This window comes from Sorghum bicolor, chromosome 4 (genome assembly GCF_000003195.3).
Source record: "Sorghum bicolor cultivar BTx623 chromosome 4, Sorghum_bicolor_NCBIv3, whole genome shotgun sequence".
Classification (NCBI taxonomy): Eukaryota; Viridiplantae; Streptophyta; class Magnoliopsida; order Poales; family Poaceae; genus Sorghum; species Sorghum bicolor.
Window position 1 is genome coordinate 55752943 of NC_012873.2, and position 20081 is coordinate 55773023.

Sequence of the window (20081 nt, forward strand, 5' to 3'; positions counted from 1 at the left end):
CAATGCTTGCAAGGGTTGAGATGGGTCGGATAGCTTGCATGAGCTGCGGAGGTGACAGTAAGCTAGAATCAGATCTCAATGCCTGCAAGGAAGTGTGCCTCTCCTTCTCTCTCTCTCTCATTTGTTGCAACGGCGTTTGCTTGGTTTAAGCAGCATTGAACCAGCAAAGGCCAGTGCCCAGCCCTTGATTCCAAACTATGAGCGGGCGTTCAAGGTGGTTGAGATCGAGTTGGCTTTCTTGTGTGATATATTGTACACCAGCATCTGGGCATTTGCTTCGCTTATTGGGGTATATTTTGTTGGGGCAGTGGCTGTCATACCTGTGGCGAGGACAACGCACCATGCTTCTCCCGGCAACATCATTGTGCACACAACAATAGTGGACTTTATTATCACCGGAGTGCTGCAGTTGCTACGCTGCTGGACCTCAAACTGGGCGGAGTTGCCTTTGCCTGTGATTGCGCTAGGAAGATTATGAAGGACGACGAGCTATGGGGCCATGAAGTACCTGATGATGAAAGAACTACGACGAAGGATGTGGTGATGAGGAGGTGGGGAATGAGACTGAGGGCATCTCTTATCAGGATTAATTGGTCTGACAAATACCAGTACCTCTGGCAAAATAAGCTCGGTCAGCATTCATCAATTGAATTTCAGTTATCGTAGGTCTGACAAATACCAGTTGTCGTAGGCTTGGCTTGGCGTTGCCTGCGCGCCGCTGAATTGCTCCTGATCCGTTTCTTTCGCGCATCTTTCCGCATAACGAACTACTTGTACTGCTACCGCTATAGCTGGTACTTCTTGTTTACTTCCTAAAAATTTTCAAAATTTTCTATCACATCAAATTTTTAGATGTATACATAAAGCATTAATATAGATAAAAAACTAATTATATAATTTATCTGAAATTTGCGATATGATTTTTTTAAGTCTAGTTAGTTCCTGATTAGATAATAATTATTAAATATAAACAAAATTGCTACCGTAGCGAACCAAAATTTTTTGGACGAACTAAACAAAAGGAAAGCAAGTACTAGTAAGCTACTTCCTCCATTCCAAATTATAAGCTATTCCAAAAATCTTAGAGTCAAAGTTTTTTAAGTTTGACCAAAATTATATAGAAAAATACTAAGATTTATAACATAAAATGTGTATACTATGAAAATATAATTAAGAAAGAATCTAATAATACTTAATTTATATCATAATAGTTATTATTTTATTATATAAATTTTGTTAAACTTAAGATAATTTGACTCTTTAAGAATTTTAGAATGACTTATTATTTGGGATGGAGGGAGTACATATTATACTAGTAGCTAGCAGCTAGCATAGTACGTACGATGAACCAACCGGCCCGTCGACAGTGGAGTCTGACGCGCATCGATCGAGTATATGTAGGAGTACCGTCACGCTTGTGACTCACGCGATGCCCTCTCATCCGTTTCGCTATTATTCTTCCTTCCTCCCTTGCGCAAGCAACGTCGTCGTCGTCGTCGTCGTCGCTGGATGGTTCCGGCTTTTCTGAGGTACGGAGCTGTTGCGTGGTGACGGCACCGTGGCTCTCTGCAGCTCGTGCTTCGATCTCTTTATGCGCTGGTCCTCGTGAGCTAGTAGCTGTCCACCTTGCTCGATCAGCTCGTCTCGTCGATCGTTTTTTTTTTTTGACAAGTAACCAGGACTGTCGTTAACCGTTAACGCCAACAGTCGATCTCCCACACCGCGCGCGCACGCACTACAACGAGGAATGTGTGTGTGTTGTACACAAGTGGCTGACACTGGCTGTCGACGCCGACCGCTCCCTCAGTGAGGAGTTGAGCTTCGACGACGTCGATCGATTCTGGCCGGCCCCTACATCGCAAACCGATCGGCGGTTTGCCTGCTGGGGCGAAGCGAAGCCGTACGTTGTGGTTTTTGGTACGCACGCACCCGACGCCGACGGCGACGTCGGGAGGGATAAAAGTACAGTATCGCCCAACTTGGCGAATAAACAAGATGCCAGTTGCATATACTAGTACTATGCAGGTGCCGGCGGCCGGGCGGCGGCCCCGATGCGATCGACCCTCTCGCCAGACGCCAGGTTCATGCACCCAGCCGGGGGCGGGCGACGACGACGGCCGCGCGCGACTAGCAGGCCCCTCGCAGAAAGAAAAAGACTGCACTGCACCTAGCAGGCCCCTCGCAGAAAGATGTATGTATGTATATATGTATGTATCTATTTATCTATCTATCTATCATCATCATCATATATATCTGACTTGATTACTTCTGGCGAGTTCGTGCCGACTAGCTAGGGCCGGCCGGGGAATATCCATAATCCATCGTCCAAATCGATCGACAGTGTACGTGTACGCTGGATTCTCTGTATAGCTAGCTAATATGATAGATTGATAGTAGTCGAGCCCTTTCACGCGAAGAGGCTTTCCTTAACATTGGAAACTATGATAGTAGTATAGTACTCAGTGCGTAGAGAAAATTAAGGATGAGCGCATAATTAAGAGCGATAATCTTTTCTAGTTTATCTTAACTAATCAAAATAAAGGATAAGAGCAGCTCTAAGAGTATGGCTATTCTTGTTGTGGAGGCTACTTTAGAATTTGCATAGCAAAAAATAGGCTCCAACAAATGTGCTATCTGATTTTGTAAAATAGAATGTTAACTATCTCTTGATTTTCGGTGGCCATATATAGCGAACCACTGACATTGGCTATCTAATTTTGTAAAATAACAAGACTGTTGTGGTTGTGGACTTCTTCTTTTTTTTAAAGAAGTTTTCTATTTTACGAAGTACGTAAACAATAGAATTTAGGTACTAATTTTAGCCAAGCTCTTAGAGTTGCTCTAAGAGTAAGAACGGGATATGATTTGCTTCCTCGATATAGTGCATTAGAAATACCATTTTGGATTGGCTACTAATATAGTGCATTAAATATTTTAAAGGCAACTTAAGAGAATTCTCAAATGACACTTGTACTGTACCCGAAGATAAATACCATTTTGGTGTTTCCCTCAAATTATGGTTTCCTTTCTAATGAACTTTAATTTGCGAAATCTATGCATTGAAACATGTAGAATGCACTAGTATAAATATTAGAAATCGCAATGCACTATTTTCAGGACAAAGAGGGTATATAAGACATCCAAATAATTGGACTGTTATATTTGGAGCTTGGCGAAGTTACTGTAATGTGGCACAACTTAAACTCAAGTGGATAGTTTCCATCATTAAAAAAACTATCAGCTTAATTATGTTCAATTCGCAACAAAAATCCCTCAGCTTAAGATAAATAAACTGAAAAATAGTTATTTAGCCCAAAGAGTAGTTTTTCTAACCATGTTTCACATGACTTTAGAGATTGACTAGCATCGACCGCTCTTGGATTCTGGCTTCGTCAGTAGAATTATAATTAAACAATGCATCAATGACCCTTATTGTTCATCACAAAGTGAAAGCTATGACTGCAAGCTCTTTCATTAACCAGAGAGTATTTAAACATAAGGCCACACTAGGGTAATCCATGAGCTATTGTTGGGTTGCTCCTCTACATGAAGGATGATCATGAGCCCAGCAGGCCTAGTTCTTGTGAGTCATTGATTTCGGTGGAATCAACGTGGAGATCGATCCTTGGAAGGAATAAAAATCACAAAACCTCAGCCTCCATTGTTGATTATAGTGGAAACTTGGAGTGGTCCAATTGGTCTCGTCGTTTTTACTTCTCACCTTGAGAGGTTTTTACGTAAAATCATTGTGTTTACTGTGCATGTGATTGTTAATTTCAGTGTTGATCTGATGATACATGTTCTCTTTATGATTCATCATAAGATGAGATATTAATTGTGTATTGTTTTTGCCCTTTTATCCCAACACTATTATAGTAAGCTTCGGGTGCCATCCAACCTTGTTTAAGATGTTCTGTCATGGCGAGCTACCTCGCATGGTAAGCTCTGATCCCATGGCATGGAGGGCACAAAAAAAGTCTCTCAATGAAAATTGTGCTCAACAAATGAGATGGGGTAGATTGAGTGGTTTTGGCCCTGCTAAGATGATAAGAGAGCTAGCTACAATGGTGTTAGTGTTAGAGGTGGAGGCGGGATTTGAACATACATATATAGGGCTATTTAAGACGAAAACAATCATGTGTTATGAAATATATATAGGACAACAACATAGATAACAACTAAATTGACATTTATTTTTTATACACAAGAAAGCTATCTTTTAAAGAACAAAGAAAAAATAACAAATTTTAATTACCACTAGGTTTCTAACCTTCACTCAGTGAATCTAATTGTTAGATCAAAAATTAATCATGGTAATAATAGGAACCAATGAGATGAGATGAGAAGATAAAATGAAGATTAATCCTAAATAAATAGATGACACTGAGATAAACGTGGAGGGAGAACAAACAAGGAAAACACTAGCACCTTTTTTTTGCGAAGAACATTAGCACCATTTATTAACCAATGTATAGAAATTATGCTCCAACATGTACACAACGTTAAATTCGGTTCTTTAGATACTCTATAGGAAAAAGTCTACATAACCCCCAAACTATCTAGGGTGGACTACTTCACCCTCCGAACTATGAAACCGGATATTCTACCCCTTGAACTTTCAAAACCGGTCAAATAACCCCCTCGAGTGGTTTTGGAGGTGGTTTTGTCTTTTTCTTTTTTATTTATTTTTGCTAAATCTTTGAAAAATCATAATAAATCATAAAATGAAAATTTTAATTTTGTTGGACTCCTGATGAGTTGATCTACACAGTGAATATATAATATGGTATACTTTAGTACAAAATTTTTGCTGTAGCTTTAAATCTATGTTTTTCTGTAATTAATTTGAATAATTCATATATGCAGTTCCTGTGGTCCAATTGTGGTAAAAGTTTTATGGTGGGCTCATTATTGTATGCTTGAACTATGGTAAAAATTTCATACTCATTGGATCACGTATAACTTAGTTATAAATAAAGCATAGATTTAACAAGAATAAAGCTAAATAAATTGATAACTAAGTTATACGTGATCCACTGGGTATGAAACTTTTACCATAGTTCAAGCATACAATAATAAGCCCACCATAAAAATTTCACCACAATTGGATCATAGGAACTGCATATATCAATTATTCGATTTAATTATAGAAAAATATAGATTTAAAGCTACAACAAAAACTTTATACTAAAGTATACCATATTATATATTCACTGTGTAGACCTACTCATCAGAAGTCCAACAAAATTGAAATTCATTTTATGATTTTTCTATGATTTATTAGGATTTTTCAAAGATTTAGCGAAAATAAATAAAAAAGAAAAAGACAAAACCACCATCCAAAACCACTCTAGGGGGTTATTTGACCGGTTTTGAAAGTTCACGGGGTAGAATATCTGATTTTATAGTTCGGGGGTGAAGTAGTCCACCCTTGATAATTTGGGGGTTATGTAGACTTATATGGAATATATTTCGACAGTGAACTTATTTGTTCTTTTAGTAATGTATATTTATTTTTTTCCAAAAGTTTGGTCGTAACTAGAGAAGTTTAAATTAGGATAAATTTTAAGTGGACTATAATAATTTGAAATAGAGGGACTAAAATACAATAGCGCACTGTCGGCCCAGGGTAATCCACTGACCACTGTTGCAAAACATGGGCTGCGCAGCGCAGAAGACCATGTGTGCCTACGGTACGTGATTGCAATCTTATCATCAGCCGGCGAGAGGCAACCTTTTGATCCACTCGATCGGCGGCGTCGGCGGGGGCAGCCGGCCGGGGCAGCCATTCCAGCGAGAGCTGACTAGCGGATCAGGTCGGCCGGCCCCGGCCGAAGAGATGCCCGTGCCCCGGTTCCGGTCCCGGTCTTTCCACTTGCAGTTGGCAGCGGCAGCGGCAGCACCTACCCTAGGTACCCTAGTCCAGGGCGGGCGCGCGCGGTCCCCGCGCGGCACCCCGCCACACGCCCCGAGAACCAATCACGGCTGCCTGGCTCCTCACCCCTCCTCGCCCGGCCGCTCTTTTAAGCCCACCACGCCCACTTGCAGCCGCGCGCGGCACCACCAGTCCACCACTAGCTAGCCTAGCCACCCAGTTGCCGTAGTTTTACGCGTGAACGCACGCGCGCATCTGCCAAAACCCACGTCCCTCCCGGCCACCGCGCGCGTGCCTCGTCGTCGGCACGCCGGCGCGTGCAATCGATCTACTCCCAGCCGCCCAAGTTCGTGGACTGGGTAGTAGTAGCAGCTAGGGGTTGTCGGCAGGCATCCTTATGAGGCGCTTCCTGCCGGCCGGAGGCGGCGGCGGCGGCGGCGGGGAGCCGTCGTCTTCCTCCTCCTCGGGCGGGCAACACCAGCACGGCGGCGGGCTCGCGGGCGAGAGGGCGGCGGCGGGCCTGCGGTACCGAGGAGGCGACATCTCGCTGGGGCACGGGCACGACGACGGACATCGTCGTCATCAGTACCACCTCGGCGCCGGCGACGCGGCGGATAGGCAGAACGACGGGTCCATGGACATGCTGGCGCGGCACAGCAGCTCGCCGGTCGGCTTCTTCTCCAACCTCGTCATGGACAACGGTGAGCGATCGAGCCAACCACAGTTTTACGCCTGCGCGTCCAATCGCCTCTTAATCAATTTCCATTTCCATGTGCTTTTCTTTCATTTTCACCATATCTATATAGCAATTGAATTGGGGGCATGTTTTTCGGCCACGAATTAGTCCTTCATCATACATGATTTTAGTTTAATTTGGAACCAAACAATTTGCATTATTGGCTAGCAATGCCTAATAATTAATAATGGCGACATTCATCCACACCCCCAACTCTTTCGATCGAGAAATGGCCAATTCCCCTCCTGTGTGGAGGATAATAATGAAGAAGCAGGCCGAACCGGCGAAGGCAGCGTGGTCGTTTTTGTTGCATTCGTGATAGGTGCCGGCCGCCGCAAAGGAAATCTACTATAGCTAGTTAGTGCACCGGCCACTGGCTAACCAGTTTCTGCAACTTGTTCCGTGTCGTGCACTGCCCAGCAACTTTAGCTGCCGGTTTTGGTTGATTAAAGCAGGGAGCAGGTACCGAAATTTTGCTAGATGAGGCCAAGCCAGTTTTTGCAAAAACAGATGCGCGGGCGGCTTTTTGTTCTGGCTGCTGCTGCCCCTTGCCATGGCCCATGGAGGAGAGGGCAGTGGCGGCATCTTTTACAGTTTCATCAACTTGCCATAGTATAGTTACTTTAGTCTGTCTTCTATGCATTTAGGGCACTCCCAATGCTAGAAACTACATATAGTTTCTATATGCATTAATTTTTATAGACACTATATATAGAAACTATGGTTCCAATGGATAGTTTCTATAGAATGTTTTTTTACCCAATCACATTCATTCTCTCTCCATTCTTAACCAATCATATCACTTCCTGTGTAGACATGGTTTCTAACTTAGACCCAGTTTCTATGATTTTTGCTCTCTCTTTTCAATAACTCTTTTGCCACATCAGCAAAATACTTAAGTGGCACTATAATTAATGTCTATAGAAACCACGATGGTTTCTGCATTGGGAGTGCCCTTAAGATGCCTTACATTTTCTGTCACATGTACTCATATGGTGATTGTATGGGTTAATTAACTTAATTCTATTCAGCATGAAATTACAGACCCTTAGCTATTGAACAGTAGAAGAAAGTTTGCATCAAATCTCAAATCACAGTATGCATATAACATGAAAGCAACAGGTTTTTCCCCCTCGTATGTTACCTTATGCATGTGGCCTTTCGGTATATATAGACACCCTACTTACAAATTACAAGGGTATGGAGAACTAAAGGGTTAAATATATTGTAGCGGTGGTTTTCTCTATTGTCGTCCCTTCGACAGTGAAACGTGGGGTCTGAGTTTTTGAAAGACACGCTTTTTATTCTTTTTACATGTACTTTTGTATTCACATGTCTAGAGTTTGTCTCATTTTCTAATCCTAGTAGCTCATTTTAATTAAAGTTCTGTTCGCCACTTGCACACTATGCTGATGTGTTTTGCGTGGTTGTCTTCCATTTATCCATTCATTAATTTGGATCAGTTGTTGCAAAGTCATTTGCATGTATAATATGTCCTTTGGTAGAGAATACTATACATATATAATCTTGAATACATACTGGCCAGCTAATTGAGAGGAGCGTGAGATTGATCAAGAGGTTTACTCTTTCTTTTGTCCATTGGCTTGTTTCTCCACTGGAGGATAAGAAAACCATCCATTTGCTGAGTTTTTTTAGAGTTAAACATATAAATACCTTGTAGGTTCTTCCAACCTAACACGTACTATTGTCCTTATATTAAAGTCTATATGCTAATATTTATTTCACCTTAGGCCAGTCTCAATGAAGGTTTCAACAGAGTTTCATAGGTATTAAATATGCTGATGTGACACCGTATTAATAAAGAGAGAGATGATAAGAGTTTCACGGGAGTAGGGAGAGTTTCATGGGGATGAAACTCTTCTGCACAGTTTTCAAAATATAGATGCTTTAGAAACTGAGTCATGAAGCTCCCATTGAGAATGACCTTATTTGCTACTGAGCTATCTATACATATATAGTGTGATGGAAACGCTAAACTGTACATCATCCTTAACTAGAGTACTATATGTGGAAATAAGAAAATTGAATATGTGATAGTGGAGGAGCATGATTTTGATCGATGTTGACATCCTTTTGGCAGATTAGAAACCATCCATGATTCATTTGACGCCGGCCAAACAACTGCAGATGTACTTAATTAGTTGGATTGGCTTATGCAACTTCAATTTTAGGATGGAGGGAATAGGATAGTAGTAAGAGCACTCACAATACAGACTCTATCATAGAGTCTAAAGTTATTTATTACCTCGAACAATGTGGACTTAGAGTCTAAATAAGACTTGGAGTCTTATTTTTCTACCGTACCTCTTTCTTCAATAAACATGCTGCCACATTAGCAAAATATCATAAATAATATGTAATTAATTGTCTTGGACTCTGTGATAGAATCTTGCATTGTGAGTGCCCTAAGTGTGTTAGTGACTGGAAAATTTTGAGAGGTGTGCGAGTTGAGCGCTTGCCATCTCACTAGCTTGGTAAGTTTTGTGGTCCTCTCTCTTTCTAATTAATTAGGCAGATGAAACTCTTAGTTAGCAGACTGTTAGCCATTGGGGACACCCTTTGAGAGTATAGATTGTTGTATAGTATATTTTAGGTGCCTAACTTCCTATGGCCATGTACACAATCTACATTATAGTTGTCTAATGTAATAAGAGATACTCCTTAGCAAATTAAACAATTATATGCTAGCTAGAGAATCGACTTGTGTTCTCTCTTTGTAGCAGTAAGATTTTGCTTTTGCGGATATATGACTACGTGACTACGCTATTGGTGCGAGAGTGAGGCATTGTTCAGTTCGAAAAAAAGGGTGAAAAACGGCACTGTAGCACTTTCGTTTTTATTTGACAAATATTGTCCAATTATAGAGTAAGTAGGCTCAAAAGATTCATCTCGCGGTTTACAGATGAACTGTGCAAATAGTTTTTGTTTTTATGTATATTTAATGCTCCATGCATGTGCCGTAAGATTCGATGTGACGGGGAATCTTGAAAAATTTTGCGAACTAAACAAGGCCTGAGATTGAGGCGGATTTGGATGGCATCACGTACGTACGGTACATGTCCTACCGATGACCAATACTTCTTTCAAACCGGTCAATGCTACCCGATCGAATGAATGCGTCCCACATGGCAGGGTTGCCTTCAGGTATCTCTCGAGGGCCCGGCCGGGTCGAGTTGAACAAACAGTCTAGATTCTGGTCTAGCTAGATTGGCCAGCAGTTGTGAATTATATGATTCTTACACTAATTAATGGGGGTCTTAATTAGTGGCTCATCATGAAGCCCTAACCAAGGCGGCCACTTGTCTTAATCAAATACAGGGGACAACGCCCACTTGGCTGAGGCCGTGGGCCCGGCGCTGTCTGCAGTCCAGGTTCAGCTGACGGCTCTACCGTGACGTCACCGCGCGCCGTTTTGCCCCCAAAATAGTAGCCTATGGCCTTGTTTAGTTCGCAAAATTTTTCAAGATTCTCCGTCACATCAAATCTTACGGCACATGCATGGAGCATTAAATATAGATGAAAACAAAAACTATTTGCACAGTTCATCTGTAAACCGCGAGATGAATCTTTTGAGTCTAGTTACTTTATAATTGGACAATGTTTGTCAAATAAAAACGAAAGTGCTACAGTGCCGTTTTTCACCATTTTTTGCGAACTGAACAAGGCCTATATATTGCAAGTTGCAAAGTGGATTGGCGCTTTGTGCGCTCCTCCTAACGTCCACGCCTGATCTTATATATGGCTGCAAATATAAAAATATCCATCATATTACTATTTCCAGAAGGCCACAAGTTTGTAAATTAGCTAGTAGTTGCCCCACTGGTTCAGATCATGCATTATATTATATTAACCATCTTGGCAAGTTGGACAGTTTTTTTAATCTTTCGAAAAAGTCGACAGTGGTTTTTCTAAACAATGCGCCGCTGGTTTTGGTTGGAATATAAACTACGAAGGGTACCCACGCTCAAATAAAGCCGGAGTCAGTGGTGGCGGCGAAGGTCAGCGTGATCCTTCAACGGCCAACAACAATAGTGGAAGTAGCAGCAGCGGCCGGAAGATGAAGCCGTCGTCGTCCGGGTTCAACTTCGCCGGCGGGACGCAGCAGCAGGGCCAGCAGCAGGGCGCCGCCGGGGGCCACCTCTCGCGGATCTCCGAGGACGGCTGCGCCAGCTTCCCGGCCGGCGGCCTGGTGGGCGACCGCGCTGCAGGTGGCCGCGGCTCTGGCGAGAGCAGCAGCGGTGGTGCTGCCGCGGCGGCGCGCTCGTACTCCGGCGGGTTCTCCATTGTTGGGCCGTGGGAAGAGTCCAGGGACATCATTACCACCCTCGGCGCATACGACCCTCAGGTATGCATGGAAGACTACACATTATTTACGCATACCAAAACCCACAGCTATATACGTTGCAATGCACGCTCTAGCTAGTAAGCTGCTTTGATTTTCTTTCATTTGCCACCAGTCACCAGTGAGTGTCGTCGTCGTCGTCCCGTTCTTTGTGTTTGATGGATCTGTGTGAATATATAATGCATCCAGTTTAGCGGCGCCATGGCGGGTACGGCGCTGGAGATGGCGGGCATGGACAGGTACATGCAGCTGCAGCAGGACCAGGTGCCGTTCAAAGTGCGCGCCAAGCGCGGGTGCGCCACGCACCCCAGGAGCATCGCCGAGAGGGTGCGTGACGTTTGTACTAGCTCGTATATATCCCAAAATTCCTCTATCAGGGTTTCTCATGTAGCAGGAGCGATTATATTCACCCGTGATTTATATATATATGGTGCAGGAGAGGAGGACGAGGATCAGCGAGAAGCTCAGGAAGCTCCAGGACCTCGTGCCCAACATGGACAAGGTAACTACGAGTTGTTGATCTATGAACTATATATGACGCCTTACATGCATACACATTTTCTTAGATAATGAATGAGTTATTCCTTCTGGCTTCAACCTCTTTATACAAGAGGAGTCAGACCACTCGGTTATAGATATATAGAAGAATGATGACGATTGTGCAAATCAGTTCTCCCTTAGGTACAGTTTGTGTATGTATACCTGCATGAGGCAGCAATATGTATATATAACTAGATTACTGAACACTACGGCGAAAGAAGATTTAACTGATCAGTGATCTTGCAATCTTGCTTATATATGTGTGTGTTGACTGATGCCACAGCAAACGAGCACCGCGGACATGTTGGACCTTGCAGTTGAGCACATCAAGGGCCTGCAGAGCGAACTGCAGGTAATGTACTACATTCCTGTGCATGTATACAATTATATATGTTACTGTATGCTTTTTCTAGAGAGAATACACTGATCTGAAAACGAATGCGTTTCAGTTTCGACTGATCACATGCGGGTATTATATTATTGACAGCACACAAATTAAAGGCCATTCAGTTTGATATCTTTCTTGATCGTCCTCAGGGATTACTACATACTGACTTAGCTCCTATCCGCCGCAGGCTCTGAAACACGAGCAGGAGAAGTGCACCTGCTGCCGAAAGCGATAGCGATTCACAACAGGGAGGGCATAGAACACAGAAACGCGTCCATCTTTAACGGTTACTGCTACCTTCAATTTCCTTGATGTGAGGAATTGTACATGGATGAAGCCATCTACATATCTTGATTGTCGAGTCCTTGTTGAGAGTCCTAATTTTAGTGATTATTAGCACACAATGGGAGTGCATTCGGCGCGGCCCATGGATGGAGCGTGCATATGCAATTTTGCGTGCATAGCTACCATTTCCAAAGCAGTGAGATCCACATATAGTCATGCATGGACATCTAGCTAGGCAGGCAGTGCCAAAATAGGCAACCCTTCTGTTCTGATACTTTGGTTTCTTCGGTTTGTTGATGTTCAACTTGAATTTTAGATTTCCTTTTAGGATATATATCTGGAAACATTTTTTTTTTCTATTATTATTTATACAAGTGCCTGATTTTACTTTATGTTCTTAAGAATAGGACATTGCTTTTATGCAGAAAATGATGTAATTCTAGTTCCATCGATCTCTATAGTTAAACTATCTAATGTTTGACCAATTCTATATAAAAAATATCAATATTTATGATGCAAAATAGATATAATATAAAAGTATATCTTACAACAAATTTAATTACAAAAGCAATGTCCTATTCTTTAACATTATATCTATAAAAGTGTTTAACATTATATCTATAAAAGTATATTTTACAAATTTAATTACAAAAGCAATGTCCTATTCTTTTATGCTTGAACCGGGGTCAGACGTGCAGTGCAGTGGCTGATGGTTTGCATGCTCTTTGGCCCCCTGCGCTGGCGACTTGGCGAATGCAGCATACTAGTCATCACCGCACAGTCGCACCCAACGCGGTTGACTAGTTGACCAGGAGCGCCGAGCGCGCGCCTGCTTTGCACCTGTGCGCTGTAGTTTCCGGATAGAACTCGGCTACTTGGGCCTTCCGGCCTTGTCCCGGGCGTCGGTCACTTGGGCCTCGGCCACGCGCGCCCACGCCCCAAGGAGAGACGTTGGCTGCACTCTGTGTCGCCGGTGTCCAGCTGGAAGTCTGGAACAAGCTCTCTTTCTTGGCCGTGTTTGGTGCAGTTTACCCGATAAACTTTTTTTTCTTCTCAAATATGCAAAGATTTGTCTATCATTGTATTAAGTAGAAGAGTTTAAACAAACATACAACATATTTCTCTCAAGATCGATCTAATACTGCCGAGAACACGTTTGCATCTTAGTACAAGACCTCTTGTTTGGATATTATAGAGAAGAACAACCAATACTGACGCAGCTTTGCCTCTTCACGGCCCTGGAATAGTCCATTTCAACAGTCGGAAAGAGCGCGTCCAGCGTCTCAGCATTGGACGCAATCAAGTTGTCATTGAATAGCTTGTCAAAGGCCTCTACGTATGGCACTAATGAACCTTTGGTGTAGTCTATACGCTGCATGATCAACATCTCACCTTGTACTCAGGAGTCTCTCTGAGCCGCCAACCGCCTGCTCCGCCACGGCAGCACCAACTTAGCAGGAGGCTGCTTGGGAGGCTCATAAATTAGTGGAGAGTCCTGCTTACATGTCACTTTGCTGATGAAGCTATCGAGACAGTGTTTGGCGGAGTCGTCGGTGTTCACAGTCTGGTAGGTATCCACCAATGGTGAATTAAAGGGTCGGCATCCACCGTGAGGTCGACTGGTCCGAAGCCAGATGGGTGGTTGGTCTCCGTGTGCGTCCTTGTCCAGTCCATCCGATAAACTCTTTCTAGATAACAAATTCTACATACAAAGCAAAAGTAAAAAATATGATCAAAATAAGCTGGATTTTAGTTTTTATATAAATGAGGGTACTAGGAATAAGCATGGTAAAAAACTATAAAAAAGTGTGTCATTTGGTTGTTGATTTTAACTTATTTTAGCCACATAATTATAGTTGTACTTTTACTTTTGTTGGTACGTAGAATTTAATATGCATCTAAATATATGTTATATCTGGATGCATAACAAAATAAATATAACAAAAAAAGTTAAAAATGACTTATAATTTGAAATGGAGGAAGCGGAAACCAAACATTCAAATAAGCTCTACGTCTGCAACGCCAAGCCTCGTTCGTGTGGAGTGTCCCTCCATTATTATGTGGCTCCATTTTCCTCCATTATTACGTGGCTCCGTTTAGTTCTCTTTGCTAAATTTTAGCCAACTAAAATTATTTTAGCTACTTTTAGATGATTAGTGGGCCTAAACTATTTTAGCTTCTTTTTAGTTAGTGTGTTTAGAACTTTAACTACTAAAGTCTAGCTGGCTAAAATTTAGCAAGGAGAACCAAACATGACCGTGTAATTCTTTATAAGAATGTCAATCCTATCCCTATCCCATGCATGCTACAAAATCTACCCGATGCACTACTTTTTGAGAGGGTAACTTATCTGCTCGATTAATTGTGAAAGTTTTGCGGTGGTGGTGTCAAAACTAGCAGCGTGATTATTCCAAAGAGAAAAAAAAAAACTGAATCGAGTCGAGTACTATGCATATCATATGTGTGGATAACGTAGGTTTCATCGACAATACCATCATCTAGAGGGATTGGATATGGCCATATGGGTCCCCATCGACGCTGACTAGGAGCATTCGATCACGCTTCACGCGTGACCGTTCCAAGCTGCTGCTGAACTCCGTAAAAGACAGAAACGCATGTGTGGCCCGACGGAATGCATGGGCTATCTAGATGCCGCGTGGAAATGGAAGGGTTGGGACTTGGGCGGTTTGGCCCGTTGGCGCCTTGGTTTAACCGGCGCAACACAACGTCGTCTTGGCATAGATAGCCGGAACATCCGAAGAAAGATCGACACTGCGAAATTCACCGTCCCTTTGGTCCAACATGTCGTCAGCAGCCTTCACCGCGAAGCTCTGTCGTCCCCCTGCCACTGTAAGGCCTCGTTAATTTAGCTTTCAAAATTTTCCATCACACCAAATCTTTAAATGTATATATAAAATATTAAATATAAATAAAAATAAAAATTAATTGCACAACTTGTCTATAATTTACAAGACGAATCTTTTAAACCTAATTAGTCTATAATTAAACAATAATTACTAAATACAAATAAAAATATTATAGTAACCCAAAACTAAAAAATTTTGTAAACTAAACAAGGTCTAATTAAGTCTCCCTGTCGAGACACAGACCAGCAACCCCAGTGGGAAATACGGATACGGGGTTGCGTGCGACCGTGCGTGCGTCGATCGCTCACGTCGTCCAGTGCGTGCAATGCAACATTGTCACCGTTTTCCGTCCGTGAGTCCGTGACATTTTTCAAAATGTTTGCAGTGGCTCTGGATGTGCCGAGGCCTAGCTAGCCGTCGCTGTCTTGCTGACTTTCCTGTCCTCGCTCTTCCCCGCTATCGGCAAACATTTGGCACGCAGCCGCCGCGTTGGCTGCCTGCACAGCGTGGCCGCCCGCGGAGGCCCGGCCACGACCACGAGCGCCAGAATCTTCTCGTTTCCCCCGCCGCAGCCCTCTGAGATCGGATAGGAAAAACACGCGTGCGGCCGCCGCGCTGTCGATGCCAGCCAGCCCGCTGGCAATTCGCCGTGATCCAAAACGTGGAGAGGGCCGGCCGGCCGGCCGCTGTCGCCGCGAGTTCCCAACCAACCGCGTCTCCTCATAAAACCCAGCCCCGTGCGCGGCCCCCACAGAACGGTCCAAAGCACAGGCACAGCACGCACTTCTTTCTCCCCCTCGCATCGCATCGCAGCTCCACACCAGCACATCATCTGCTTCTGCCGCTTCGCGGCGCTCTTCGATCCTCGCTCTCTGCGTCTCCCGTGTCAAGCCCGCCGCCGGCGGTGTTGAAATGGCCGTTGGAGCAGGCGTGCGCGTGGCGCCGTCGCCGTCGTCGATGGAGTTGTGGGGGAGGAGGAGGAGGACGGGTACGGGGGCGGGGAGGCGCGGCGCAGCGGTGGCCGTCAGGTGCAGCTTCGTGAGCGAGGCGGGGGTGGGCGCGGCCGGCGGGGGCCTGGCGGAGGAGCACTACCGGACGCTGCGGCTGCGCCCGGGGTCCACCCGGAACGAGGTCAAGAAGGCCTTCCGCCGCCTCGCGCTCGTGGTGCGTCCATAAGACCATAATTAACCTCTGTACTCTCCAATAGATCCAGCTATCAATCAATGGATTACCATTCCGCCATCTCCACGTAAACAGCGCTCATATTTACCGCGGCAGCAGCAGCAGCAGCCAGTAATTAATTAGGTTTACTTTTCACCTGCCCTAGCGCGTCGATGATTCCTCTGTCTGACGAGTTCGTTCGTCGTGCAGTACCATCCGGACGTTTGCAAGGACAGCGACCACGACACCGGCGTCGAATTCCAGAAGATCAACATCGCGTATCACGTACGTGAGCTAGCTAATTACTACGAGTACTCCTTAATTACTAAACATTTTTTTTTTGTTTCTGTTTCTTGACCTGACGGCTGACGCAATCCGTCATTTGGGTGCAGATACTGATGAACAACATGAGGGAGACCGAGGAGCGGCTGGAGTACTGGCGGCTCAAGTACGGCCTCACAGACCAGGATCTCGACAGGTACAGGTACTACCTCAACGAAGACGACGGCGACTGGCTCGACATGTGAAAAAAGAAGAAGAAAAAAAACTGCCGACGATAGACACGGAGTTTTATACAAAGCGTGCTTATCCACATTGACGACCTTAGTGGCTTACCATGCCCTCGATTAATTCTTGTTGCATTGCCATGGCAGAGGCAGCAGCATTGTATGTATGCATGTATATATTGAAGCGTTGTGATGTGTACTTCTCCCCTGTTTTTATAGTGGGTGAAGGGATACGTACAGCTAGACTAAAAGTGTAGTCACACTTATGTTTCAGAATGGAGTGAAGCCCCTTGTTGATCATATACGAAGATTTGTGCCAAGAGTTGTGTTGCACAAGAGGAATTCTAGTTTGGTATATGTTCAGTAATCAGTACGATAACATATACTTCCAATGATGCTCAGTAATCAGGGCTATTCCTTCCCAATGTCTTATTAGGTCATTCTTAATGTATGTTTCACGAGGTTTTAAACTTATTAAATAAGATATCACGTAAGGAAAAATGGTAACATGACAAGAAAATAGGTTTCATCGGTGGTGGATTTCTAATTCTATGAAACGTGTCGAAACATGCATGAAGGATTTACGAGGAAGAAACCTAGCCCGACGGTGGTGACAGCGTGTGGGGGCGGTTGGTAGTAGCGCTAGCTAAGCTAGCAACGAGGGAAGGTGATTGAGCAAGACAAATATGGTGGTGTAACGACGATGGCCCAACGACGTTCCCATGTTAATGTGGCAGTGGCCGTAGGTGGCATAGAAGGCGATAGATACCACGGGAGCTAGGTGGAAGGCAGTGGCAACGGGGGAGCAAGGCTATAGATGGGGAGGAAGGACATCTGATGAATGTTAGAGTCAAGCTATGGTGGATGGTGGCGAAACCAACGATGTCGATGGAGCCGAGCGAAAAGGCAGACGCGGCTTGGGCAAGTGGCATATGGTCTCGGGCTAATGCGGGCGGAGGAAGAAAGAGAGAATTTTATATGGGCTCCTTAATTTAAATCTATGGGTCAAAAAATGAAGTGATGGTCTCATTTAATAAATCACTTAAATGTTTCACTTCAAAGCTTAAAACTATTTATAAAAGTCATTTCAATGAGTAATTAGTAATCTATGTTTTATTTTAAATATTAATGCACACGCACATAATTAATATGATTACTAATATATACTTAATATGATAGTTAGTATGATATTTCCTTCATCCCAAATTATAAGTTATTTTAAGAATTTTGGAGAGTTAAAGCATCTTAAATTTGACTAAATTTATATAATAAAATAATAACATTTATGATACTAACTAAGTATCATTAGATTTTTTTTATTAACTGTATTTTTATAGTATATCCGGTTGATCTTATAAATTTTTATAATTCTCTTGAGATGTTTTGACTCTCGAAGATTCTCTTATAATTTGGGATAGAGGGAGTATAATTTATTATTGATGTATAGAACTTAGTATATTGTTATATTTCGATATCTTATCATATAATTTGTTTTGAAAGATTATTGGATTGGTATTTATAGTAGGTAACCCAAATGTGAATCCGTGACCGAACTCTTCATTGTGTTAAGTATCCGAGGATATTGGAATCCATATCCAACAAAAAATAAGGCAATGGTGAAATTTACATATGCAATTCTATACGTAGGTGTTCCCTGCCACGTCCCGCGCCTGTTTTATATATGGATGGATCACGCATGCAACAAAATGAAGAGGCAGAATTTTTAAGTTTTTGGCAACCAACATGTGAACTGTTCGAGGACATTTTTTCCCTCTGAAAACCATTTGGGTAGCTTCCAAAAACTGCCTTTTTTATGTGCAGATTCTTCCCTTCCACGGACATCTGTTTTTTTTCCTGTAAAAATAATTTGGCTAGCTTCCAAAAAACAGCCTTTTATGTGCAGATTCTTCCCTTCCTCGGACATCTTTCGATGCCTTCTTCTCTTGATACTGTTTGCTTGCATTGCGACGGATCATGGCCGCCCTTGCCGCTGCCGTTCGCCCCTTCGCCGGCGGCGTCCCTCGTGGCGTCGCGCCTGCCCCTTCTGACGCCAGTGAGCGCGCGTCCGGGAAGAAGCCGCGGCGCGTCGTCGCTCCCGCACGAGACCTGTCAGTTTGCCTCGCCGGGGTCGAGGAGTTGTACGTGCCCAGCCAGAACCAGAAGCGCAAGATGACCTGCAACTTCGAGACCGCCGCCGCCGCCGACACGAAGGTCTTCACCGTCGGTGGCGGCGTGATGTCAGCTCGGGAGCTCCTACAGAAGCGCCTGGCGTCCGAGCTCGATGTCTTGCGCGGTCTCCTCAAGAAAGCAGAGCTTATATCCCGGCGTGAGGCATGCAAGGGCGGCGCACCACCAACTGCCGGCAAGAACAAGAAGGAGCAGTTCTTGGCCTCCAAACAGCGGTCGGAGCCGATGGTGGATGGTGGAGGAGGCAATGCGCCTTCGGTGAAGAGGAGGAAGATTTCAACTCTGGTGGCGCACAAGCAGAAGCACAAGCAGAAGCTGGTACGGGCGCCGCGGATGTCGGCAGAAGAGAGGAGTCAGCTTGCTGGTCGCGTGTCCTCGCTGTCTATGGAACTGCCAGGGCACATCGTTGAGTTCATGCTGAAGCACTTCGGCGATGCCGATAGTCATGGTGAGATCGATATAGACTTTGACTCTGCTGAAGACTCCATACTGTTGGAGCTCAGGACACAGCTAGACAAGTTCGCCCAGGAACGCCTCGTCGCCGAGGAAAAGGACGAGAAGCTCGCTGCGGAGAGCAAAAGCAAAGGCATCTTGGTGGAGCAGGAGGAAGAGGACGTCCACATCTGCGGCGTGTCCACCACCGCCCAAACCGGCGGCAGGCCGAGCTCAAGAAGCAGCGGTGGTTCAGACAAGGGCAGTTACTCTGGTTGCGGAAGATACTCCGACGAGTTCCCGGCTCTACGGGGAGCTCTTCCCGAGCAGATCATTGCCACCACGTCTGCGCAGCCACCGTCGTCGGAGCCGGCGGCACCAGGGGCGGCGCAGAGTGGTGAAGCAAAGAAGGTCCCAGACGTGACCCAGCGTGCCGCCGCGCCCAAGCCTGTTTCCCTGGCCGGTATGATCTACCGGGCGAAGGTTCGCCGGGAGCTGTTGGAGATGGAGAGGGCGGCGCTGCCCGACGAGAGCATCCACCCGCGGGACCTGCAGCGTCTCGGCATCGCGGAGTATGGCCATCCCAGCCTCATGCGGCAGCTCGGGCTCTTCCTCAAGGCCGACGAAGCGTAGCGCGCGGCGAGCAGCAGGAGACGCACGGTAGCTGTAGATCATCACAGAACGTAGATGGCGTTGGCGTCATACTGTCATGCACTGATGGCAGGTATTTTGTCTCTGTCA

The 20081-nt window shown here is 44.6% G+C and overlaps 2 protein-coding genes across 2 annotated transcripts; both read left to right on the top strand.

Moving 5' to 3' along the window:
- Window positions 6030–12574, top strand: LOC8072429 (transcription factor bHLH80). The gene is made up of 6 exons (XM_002452367.2): window positions 6030–6576; window positions 10586–10977; window positions 11164–11301; window positions 11411–11476; window positions 11798–11866; window positions 12090–12574. The coding sequence occupies exons 1-6, from the start codon at window positions 6273–6275 to the stop codon at window positions 12135–12137; spliced, it is 1017 nt and encodes a 338-aa protein (XP_002452412.1). The 5' UTR covers window positions 6030–6272; the 3' UTR covers window positions 12138–12574.
- On the top strand, window positions 15796–17116 carry LOC8072430 (chaperone protein dnaJ 8, chloroplastic). Its single transcript, XM_002452368.2, has 3 exons — window positions 15796–16218; window positions 16426–16500; window positions 16608–17116. The coding sequence occupies exons 1-3, from the start codon at window positions 15967–15969 to the stop codon at window positions 16740–16742; spliced, it is 462 nt and encodes a 153-aa protein (XP_002452413.1). The 5' UTR covers window positions 15796–15966; the 3' UTR covers window positions 16743–17116.